The sequence below is a fragment of the Labrus bergylta genome, chromosome 7 (assembly GCF_963930695.1).
Source record: "Labrus bergylta chromosome 7, fLabBer1.1, whole genome shotgun sequence".
Classification (NCBI taxonomy): domain Eukaryota; kingdom Metazoa; phylum Chordata; class Actinopteri; order Labriformes; family Labridae; genus Labrus; species Labrus bergylta.
Genome location: NC_089201.1, coordinates 15,619,804 through 15,630,432, shown reverse-complemented (window position 1 = coordinate 15,630,432; position 10,629 = coordinate 15,619,804). Strand labels below are relative to the sequence as shown.

Below are 10,629 nucleotides of genomic sequence, written 5' to 3'. Positions count from 1 at the left end.
TCACGCAGGCTTCATCTTTTAATATTTACAGTCTGTGCTCCTATCAATTGTTTTTTGACTTCCAGTTGAATCACTTTTACATCTTCGACTCCCATGAAACCCTCCACTGGAAATGTATTAATAGATATGGGTAAATATAATCAATTAACCAAGTTGTCAACAGAAAGCTAGAAATAGTCCTGAGAGTGATGGAGGTCAATAAATCCTTGAAGGAGACAGCTCGGGCAGACCGACTGCTCGTCTCCTTTGTCATTCATCAGACGTATGAATGATGAAACAGATTCAAGCTATGGTGTTTGTCGAGAGTCAGCCGCTGTTTTCAGTCAGTGAGTCAAGAATCACTCTCTGGCAGCTTGAAAACTGAACACTGAAAATCAGGAATAACGAACCGAGGTCCAGTGACATGATGCAGCCATGGGAACCTCTTCTTTCAGGTGAAACTTTTCGAAGTCTAGATCCAGCTAATCCAGAGAGAGAGACAGGTCCAATATTTTAAATAACAGAAATATTTACTGGTGGGAAAGTATAATGAAGTCTTATTACGACACAACAGGACTCCATGAGTTGTTGTTGTTAGTAACATTTTCAATATAAATATCAAACTTTATTGCAAATATGAGATTGATTAAAGAAATCTCCTGCAAAGTTATTGATTTTGACGAGGGCTGTCAAATGCTAAAATTGACCAATCGCAAAATTTCAATAGTTAATTGCGATTAATTGCATTTTTTAATCCCAATTTTGAAATTCAACATTTTTGTACTATGAAAAATTATTAGGCTTTTATTTTGAAATTTTGTACTGTTTTAAGATGAGTACTTTACTTGCTGTTTGAATTTAACCCAGCTTTTACTTTGAAATAAGGGTCCTCAGGTTCTTCAGACCACTTCATTAATTACACAAAGTTGTTCACTTTTCCTCAGCAGTAAATAACTTGTGACGCAGTTCTTCCCAGATCCTGAACTTTAAGGGCTCTTTTCTTTCCACGTCTTTTTCCACTTGACATCTTTGATTCTTCTATGAACCCGTGTATCTGTGGCCTGTCCTTCCCAAACTGTGGTCACCGTCAGCCCTCTCTTGTCTAATCTGCTCTGAAGAGTTGATGAGATTTTATTTTTTTATTTTCAGTCCGTGCTGTCTGCTGTGCTGATGGATCACCTGAGCAGTGATGTCAGTCAAACCTCGTGGGACACCAGAGCAGACGCACCTTCTGTCTGTTGTCAGGCAAAAATAGTTTAGAAAATGAGGAATGGGATACATCACCGCCGGTATGTAAATGTTTGTCTTACATGTCAGTGTTTATTTATTTCAAGCAAACTATTAAAAAAAAAGCCATAAATGTTCGTCCTTTGTTAATATGAAACAAAAAATCTCTACAAACATGCAATAAATAACCATAAAGTGATTAACTACATTTTGTCAAGGAAAACCTATTTGTGTGTTTTCTTGTCACGTTCATGCTCCTTTTTAACCTTATTTAATACTGCTTTAATATACAAACATTTGTTGACATTTATGGGGGAGCTGGACGATCACGTCCTTCACGTCTCCAAGTTTGCAAAGAACCGCGCAGTGGAATAAAAAGTCACAGAACGTGTGTAACTCTGTGTCATCAGAGCTCTCGTTTACTTCATGATGAGACAGTGGGACAGCACAAAACACTCACAAACAAACCCCACAAGAGTGTTGGGTTTGGGATGAGGTTTGTGATATTCTATCTGATGTATTGAGTGTACCTGTGCCATGCTCTCCCGCTCTGCTGCTCCTGAATGATACAACCTCATTAAAATTAACATGTATAGATACACGTATTCTTTTAACAGGCATCACTGCAGCCAAAAAGATGTTGGCTTTATACTGGAAACCCCCACACGCAGTCACAAAAAAACAGTGGATTAACACATATATTGATATCATTGGTGTGGAGCTGTCAGTGGCAAGAGTGCATGGTGCTGCAGCTGTCACCATCTCAGCATGGGAATCGATGCTAGAAAGAATTAACAAACTGCTGTAAGCGCTATATTATTATTTTTCTATGTTCTGGAATCTGTTTTCCCTGCACACAGTATTTATTTATAATAGAGACCTATGGGGTGGGGAGGGAGGGAACGCCACAGGGTTTATGTTTCACTTTTTTGTCTTCTTACTTTTTGTCTGTATTTTTATGATTGTTGTAACTCTGTCTGTTATAAAAGGAAATTAAAAAGTTGATCACAAAAAAAAAGAGTGTTGGGTTTGGGACTGGGCCAAAGATGACTTGGACCTGTTTAGAAACTATTGGAACCACTTTTAGTTCAATGACCTCCAGACTAAAGGACAACCACACCGGGCTGTTTCAGACGACTGACAAGACTTTTCATTCAAATTCAGCTCAGAGTCGTGGAGAAAACTGATTAACCTGCAGTCTCTTCTGGAAACACCCTGGCCCTATCCGCTTCTACAGTGTTTTTGAACATATATTGGGTAACATGAGTGTCTACCGACCTACAAAATGTGAAATAAACCCATCCAGTCCTTTGTTTGTGGTCTGCCTATAAGTCTTACAACACCGAGGAAAATGCTCCGTTTCAAATTTGCTCTCCTTGTGATGTCACAGTGGGATTCTGGTTAAAAACAAATCACCTCCCCTCCCCTGGTATCTCCACTCATGGACTCCACCCCCAGCCTAGCTCAAAACTTTTACGCAGGTCTGCCATTTTTATTCTCGCTACAGAGGAGCGATGTCTACGGGGAAAACTCAGGGGGGCTCATTGCATTTAAAGAGACACACACACCAAAACGGAGCGTTCTGAGAGAGCTGGTTTATACAGGGTCACAAACCTCCTCTGGTGCTTGACTCATGTTATAATTTGACCAAAGCACAGCACAGATGTTTCATGTAGACCACAGGGGACTGTTTGAAAAGGTGGAAAAGGGGGATAATATGTCCTCTTTAAACAACAGCAGTGGCTCAAAATGTGCAAATTTTGCAATGACAGTAGGATACCTCCCTAAGTGGGCACCATCTGACAGCACTCCCTCTCATTGCCCTGCTTAGCGTGGCATGCATTTTTACTTATTTACTTCATCTGTCAGTGAAAGTGGAGGAAGAAAAATGAAGAGGAATTATCTGTTTGGGAGAAAAAATAAAGATGAAGAAGAATAAGCGTCAGAAAAACTGGTAGACATATTGGTGATGAATGCAGGCTGGAGGGGCCCCCTAATGAATTTTTTCTAGGGCCCCAACAGACTCCAGAATCGACACTGATTAACATCCATCTCGGAGTGACTGGATCACAAGTGGACGGCCTAAATGCTATCAGGCTACATATGCAGGTGGCCTGGGACCTTGTTAACACCTGGTACCAACATGTGGTTTCAGTAATTTGTTAAAAGGTTATTTCATATTCATAATTCATATCAAGTGTTATCTTTAGATGCTTTACAAATGAGCGAGTAAAAGACTGTATACTTATTAAGAATAATGGGATGGGGGAGATGGGATAAGATGCAGGAGCTCAAGTCCATTTACCATTTACTGAATCACAATTTCCCTGAAAACAACTTAAGGCAACCTGGAAGAATCTTGTTTGGCAAGCCTTTCCAAGGATGATGGGAGCCCTTTAAAAGACCTCTCAAAGGACTGCTCGAGTCTCTTCATGGAATCATGGAAAAATCTGGAGGACCCCTGTAACTCCCATAGGACTGCTAGGAGCCCTGGAGTCTTCTCAAGGACCTCTTTCACATGTAGCAGTACAGGAGAACCTCATGTCTCCGTGTCATCCCGATCGACTCTTCAGCTGCAGCTCTTCTTTTTCTGTTCAGTGTTACAATGATGGGAAATAGACATCACACTGCATCCTCAAAACTTCTTCAGGATCATTGGAGTCATCCCAAAGAATCAATGGAGCCTTTTCAATGACCTCTGTAACCCTCCTAAAGAATACAGGAACTTCCTGAAGGACCCTTGGAATACCTTCAAGGACTTCTGCAACCTTATTAAATACCAGTACTATGGGCGTCTATGTACAGTTTATTGTTGTAGACTTACTGCCTCTCTACATGGGTTATTCACTAAAGCTCTCTGCTGCCACCTGCAGGCATTCATCACACACTACAGAATTAAAAAAACAAAACACTCATAATGGCAATATTTCCACTTTCCCTTTTAATATTTAATATAATGGTTTTCTTCTAAAACCACATCTTAAGACCACAGATGTGAGAAAACCCTCTCACTTAAGATTTAACTTGTGCTCACATGATATCATGCTTTTTTTGCAGGATTTCAGTGATATAAATCTCACTGACCCATATACACTTTTTCATACAGTTCTCAGAAAGAAAAAAAAAAGACAAGTCAACAAACACTCGCTCACAACTACCACATGGACGAGACACATGAAGTGGATTTAAGGAGTTGAAGGTTTTTGGAGCTGTGCTAAAAGTAAGAAAAAGAGCAGTAGTAGCAGAGTAAACAAACAAACAGGTGCTGCAAGTAACCAGAAAGTAACGGACAAATTAAACCTTAGGTTAGATTGACACAGCTATAGTAGACTAACAGACCCTGTTAACAGCTTTAAAGTCACATATAATGCTAAATACAGCTCACAATGTTTCTCTAATACTAATATGTGTCTTTAGCCTTCAAGATATATATATTTTTAACAATGAAAACATGTAGTGTTCCCACAAGTTTTTTGCTTTACAAATTATGGCCTTCAAGTGGAAGGAGTATTTATTTGGACTCCATTACTGTAGGCCTACTTTAATGTTAAATGTTTTAAAGGTCACATATGCAAAATACACTTCACCATGTTTCTCTAACACTAATATGTGTCCCTAGTCTGTCTGCAAACCCCCCAATGATGAGAAAAGTCCATTCTCTCAGTCTTTTGTCTGCTCCACTTTTCAGAAAATGTGTGCTCAAAAAGGCCGTTTGGAGATTTTCCCTTCATGACATCACAAAGGGCAGTAACCCCTCCCACAGGTGGGTGACACTCCCACAGCTAGGTGTTTGTTCTGCCCTCTGAGTCTGCCTTCTCACCGTAAACAATAGGACATGGAGCAAGAAAGACACCCAAGTCCTTCCAGAGAGGGGGCGTGGTCAGACACAACTCATTTACATTTAAAGGTACAGACACAGAAACAGCCTGTTCTGAGCAGGGCTGAAATAGAGGGGTTTATAGGCATGATCAAGAACAAGAAACTTCACAGACATGTTTTGGGCAGCTCTGAGACTTATTTACACTGGTTGAAGAGGAGGAGAATATGTCATCTTTAAGGGACAAATGTCCAACAATAACAGTGTTTAAGTGAAAGCTCATATTTCCTTTTGTTTGTGACATAATTGGTTTTTCTTACATTGTTCCATTGCACAGTTACTTATTTGTGTCTTCTGATTGTTTAACATCGCATAATGTAATTTTGCATCTCAAAGGTTCATGATCTGAAGAGACTCCTGAAGTGTAACAATGAGAAATCCCATGGTTTTAGTTTCTGTGGTGGGCGGGGCCTCACTTTGGTACACTTATTGCTCAATGAGCTGAGAAGATTTCTTGGATGAGCTGTTAAACTTTCAGTTTCATATTTGGCAGCTTGTTTTTAAAGACAGAAGCTGTGTCTCAGTTCAGAGGAAGCATCCTTCACAGGCTAACCCAAACTGAAATAAGACTGTCAGTGTCACCAGCTGTTTCTGTCCTACACTTTTATTACCAAGCTCAGCTGCTAATATAACTAATTGGAAGCTTTTGATTGAGATGAAATCCATTACTTACACTTAAAAGGGTATTATTGGCTGCTTTGAGTCTGCCAGCTCCTTTGAATTGGCAGGCAATGGATCTCCAGATTCATCGGGCCACAAAAAAGTAGGATGGCTATTTGGTCAAATTTGAAGTAGCCTTGGACATAGGACAGCCGGTAACACGCCTCTGTGACATTACCCGTCTTGTAATTCGCCTTCTGAAGGATGCAGCACCTGATTTGGGACACACTTACACCGATGTTCTTTGTGAGATCATGAGACATCATGACGTCCAGTCGTCATGTCATCACTTCTCCAGGCCACTGGAGCTGATGCTGATCATGAAGTGAGGCTGCAGCACCGACAGGATTGGACCTCGAGGTGCCCCGGCCAGGCAGTACGCCTCGTCCACGCTCAGACCGCTGGAGCGTAGAGTCAGCAGGGAGTCGGCGCAGCGGTCCCTGCCGCCGTGCAGCGTCACCAGGATGAAGCTGAGAGGGCTGTCGCTCAGCCTGAACCTCCGCCTCATCTCACCCATCTGAGCCGCGAAACTCTGCAGAGGGAGAGAATAAAGAAAATGAAGGTCTTCAGCATGAGTTGAAAAGTGATGTACATTTATCCACAGTGTACCTGAACGGCCCGTTCGGTGCTCACTGGCGTATGTCCAGAGTCAGGCTGGATGACAGCGTCCTCACAGAACATTACTCTGAGCTGGTCTGACGTTGAGATCGCTACCCGCTGGTCCAGCAGCGCCGAGAGAACACCTGGACCGAAGAGCACCGGACACCTCTCAATGTGTTATCAATAATTATTACTCTATAATGCATTCTGGTTCAACTTCACAGTTTTTGAAATGGTAAATAGACGTTAGCTTGTATCGTTCTTTTCTGGTCTTCTGACTACTCAAAGCACTTTTACACCTACACATTCACGGTATATGGTGATAGATTATTCTGCTGTGATGATCTCCAAACTCCTTTATGTGCTACTGCTGCATTTCAAAAGGTGCTCCTTCTGGTTTTCTTCTTCTGTGGTTGTTATCTTATCTTCCCCTCCCCACTGTGGGAGCGCTGGGTGCGTCTCGAGTTCATTAAAGACAGAAAGGATAAAAAAAACCCCGCCTTTACCTTTCTGCGCTGCCTGCGACGCCTCGTTCCTGTCTGTCGTCAAGAAGAGCTGCACGTTATTTGTCTGCAAGCTCTCGGCGAAATCGTCCTCGCTGGCGAAACAGAACCTGCTGATTTCAAGACCTGAGAACAGAGCAGCGTCGTGACAGGAAGTCATCGACAAGGATGCAAACTGATCAGCTGTCAGTGCTGCTGATGTAAAGAAAGTTACCTTCACATTCACACACTGATGGTAAAGTTTGCGACGTACAGTGACCTTCAGAAGTAACTAATCCCTTTCATTGCAGCGGGAGCCACTTGGGGTTAAGTGTCTTTCCCAAGGACACATCGGACATGTTGCTGCAGGAGCTGGGGATTGAACCCTTGACCTTACAGTTGAGAGACGACCGACTCTACCAACTGAGCCACAGCCGCCCTGGGAGTGTGGTTTCAGCTGATACTGTTTAGGGTCAAATTAGCATGATATCCTTGCAGCTGTTGACGGTGAAGTTAAATGACTTTTATGTGTGAGACTGCTGATATAGTTAAAGAAAGTAATGTTTGGTGACACTCTGGTACAAGTTAAAATGTAATTACATTTATCTCTGTTTCTGCTGGTTACTTTTAAATCACGTCTCGTCTTTACAGCTGATAATGGTCAAGGTAAAACGACCACAGTGAGTGAGGCTTTTTGTAGTGGTAGCTTAAATGTTAAATCAACATGCTGTCTGGTGGTGCTGCTGTAATGTCTGAAAGAAAAGCCCTGTAATATGTGGTGCTGCTGCTTTCTATTCAGAGTGAAATTACCGTAATGTTTAGTGCTGCTGATGATGCGGGAGCTCTGCTGCTGTCGCTGGCTGTCCGTGGTGATCAGGATGACATCAAACAGGAGAGGCTCTTCAGGATTTTCCTCCTCCAAACGTTCATTAACTCGGTGCAGTAACTGAAAACAGGAAGACATAGAGTTTATCTTTAGATGTGGATTGATTCTCTTGTTGGTCCTTGTAGCAGCTGGATGATGTTTGTAGGATGGAGTCATAATAATGGGACAGGCTTTATGAAGAGACAAGCTTTAATTATTGTCTAACAACACATGTGCACAGAAAAGATGGGAGAGACTATACAATTGTAAATTTTTACCACAAAGAAAGAGAAGGATAGCTCCTGATAATATCATCACTGACGACTGCAGTGCAGATTTTACAGCGTTAAAACGATAAATAACCATCTCTAAGGTCAGCACAAGCAGCAGAGTCCTCCTCGTCTCCCTCTCTCCGGTTGCTCACTGAAGTTAAAATGTCTTTAGTTTTTATCCAGATCATGCAGGAGACTCTGAGAGCACTCATGCATAATGCACTCTATTCTGCTTTTAGTTGTTGAAATGATTGATGTTGAAATCCATCTTTAATATTTGTGTCTTGCTGACTTTTTCACCACTGAATGTCTAATGAATTTTTGCCTAAGGCCCCAACAGACTCCAGAATTGCCACTGGTGGTAACACCAAGCTACGAAAGGGAACAGGGCATTACATTGGGATGAGCTTTTTTATTTTAAGTTTTACGGTAAGATAATTGAGAGTTATGTGATCTGGTGAAAAGGTGATGGCTCGTTGCTGTATTTTCACAAGGTATATGACCAATAAAAGAGCTTCACAGGACAGAGAAATATCATACATCAGCTTGAAATACAGACTTTGATGGATTGATGTCTTTTTACATTTTGACTCTGACCTTCAGCAGCAGGTGAGACTCGTCTATTTCCAATATTTCACCGCCATCATCAGGTCCACTTTTAAACACTTCACGGGACGTCACGGCCACAACCACCGCCCGATCAGCATCTTTCTGCAGCGTGGGACACACAACGTGAAATCTTCATCTGCACTTTGTTTGACACATTTAAATAAGACAGGACATAAAACCAACGCCGAACCATCAGAGAACCATTAAAGCACCAATGTGAAATCATTTGAAGACCAAAACAGAACCAACATGGATGTCTGCTTACAGTACGATAAAAATGACTGAAATTGGAGTTCAACACGGCACTTGACTCCATTACTCCATGATTTAACCAATTTGATCGCATCAAAAAATCTGTATAAACAAATACTAATTTAATTGACATGTTTTGTCTGTTCTGGCAAAGAGTGTGCTCTGCATCCAGATTCTCTTGAACTTTCCACAAGTCGCACGTTATGGACTTTGCATGCCGATACCCCTTGCAAAATATGCAAGTTAAGCTTTTAAACCCTAATAAGTGATCAAACTTCCCAATCAAAATAACAACTTAAGGCGTAATTTTAATCATTATGACTCACTGATAAATTCGGCACAAGTTATTTCAGCAATAGCACATATTTTACATTTATGAATGTAACTTTTAAATGGTATGCACTGTAATTTTTTGGTTTAAAGTTTGTCATGATAGTACAGTAAGTGTACTCCACAATAGACAATAGTGTAGAGGGAAAAAACATACGAAGAAATGCTGCAAAATACAGGATGGACTTTCTATTGCGTCAGAACGATAGACTGCAGGCTTTAAAAATATATACATTTTAAAGAAGTCCTATTGTGGCCAGAAGTGCATGGGTGTTGTCTATGTTGCAAGTTCTGCCACTTGTCTCTTGGGTTGAGATAGCCCTGCAAAACACCCCTCAGGTGAGTCCCTTACCTGTTTTACGTCGGTGTTCTGGACGGTGGAGGCCATGACCTCCTCTCAGCTGAAACTCTGCTGGATTTAATCTGCAGGTTTCAACAGGGAAATCCACCGGTATGTTTCCAAATACTACCACGGAAACTCCTGTCAAACTTACTTTATATTGCCCCCAGAAACAGAGAACTGCCTGTTCGGGTTCCGCCTGATGTGCCGATCACGAACGAGTCGACACGAAGAGCTGACTCTTAACGAGTCGAGATGTCTTTTTTTTTGTTGGTTAGTTGAAGGGATAGTATAAAGGCTTTCTAAAGCTGCAGCCTTGGTAACATTCACAGCTCTTTATTATGATAACTACGGAGCCCATAAGATGACTTACTGTTTTGGGCACCCGTTTTAAAATTCCCATGCTTTTTGGTAACTTGAACGCACATCTTTATGAAAACACAATTTTTTTTGGATATCACGTACAATTTCTACATATTGAACAGATAAGTTGATTCTCTGCAGTACAACTTTCAAACTCTTCACAACTTCTAAACTTTCTTTCATTTGAGCTATCACAAGCAAAATAAGAATGTCAGGTTTTTAAAATCACTAAGGCATAAGCCTACATGTATATTCCATAAATATCTACAGCATGGGATGATTGTGGTGTCAAAATGATGTCAATAGCACCTTTTAGTAAAGGAAATAAACAAATGAACAATCAAGTAGTTTAATTTATTTAAATAAATACATACTTGCCAGTTACTTCAAAGTGTGCGCAATTGATAAAATGGGTGTGTGAAATAGGAGTGTAAAAAAAACAAATAATAAATGTCACCTCCAGGGCTCCGTAGCTATGGCAACCTGACAGTGAACTGTGCAGGGACATACAATATTAGACACAGTTGTTTCTATGAATATAAGCAGGGTTAAATTCAAACAAGTAATGTACTCACAGTTTAAGACTGTACAGAAATGATAAATAAAAGACTCACAATTTTTATTTTCAAAGGTGAAATGAAAGAATTTCAAACATTCAATTAAAAATAACTACTTACAGCTCCAATTTAAATTAATTTAAAAATACATTTATCACAAAAAAAGAAAGTTATCAATGTATTAACATAGGTAACAGGCTAATGTTTGATATATAT

At 40.7% G+C, this 10,629-nt stretch overlaps 1 protein-coding gene across 2 annotated transcripts; it reads right to left on the bottom strand.

The window, feature by feature from the left end:
* Positions 1 to 4,132: 4,132 nt before the first annotated feature.
* On the bottom strand, positions 4,133 to 9,697 carry LOC109985999 (cytosolic 5'-nucleotidase 1A). 2 transcript variants are annotated; one of them, XM_065956926.1, is made up of 6 exons: positions 9,506 to 9,697; positions 8,560 to 8,673; positions 7,636 to 7,771; positions 6,850 to 6,972; positions 6,353 to 6,486; positions 4,133 to 6,275 (listed from the first exon to the last, which is right to left on the bottom strand). In XM_065956926.1, exons 1-6 carry the CDS (start codon positions 9,539 to 9,541, stop codon positions 6,030 to 6,032), a joined length of 789 nt encoding a protein of 262 aa, XP_065812998.1. In that variant the 5' UTR covers positions 9,542 to 9,697; the 3' UTR covers positions 4,133 to 6,029. The 2 variants fall into 2 exon arrangements, with proteins under 2 accessions (XP_065812998.1, XP_065812999.1); XM_065956927.1 differs by having other exon boundaries at positions 6,377 to 6,486.
* Between the last annotated feature and the right edge of the window lie 932 nt (positions 9,698 to 10,629).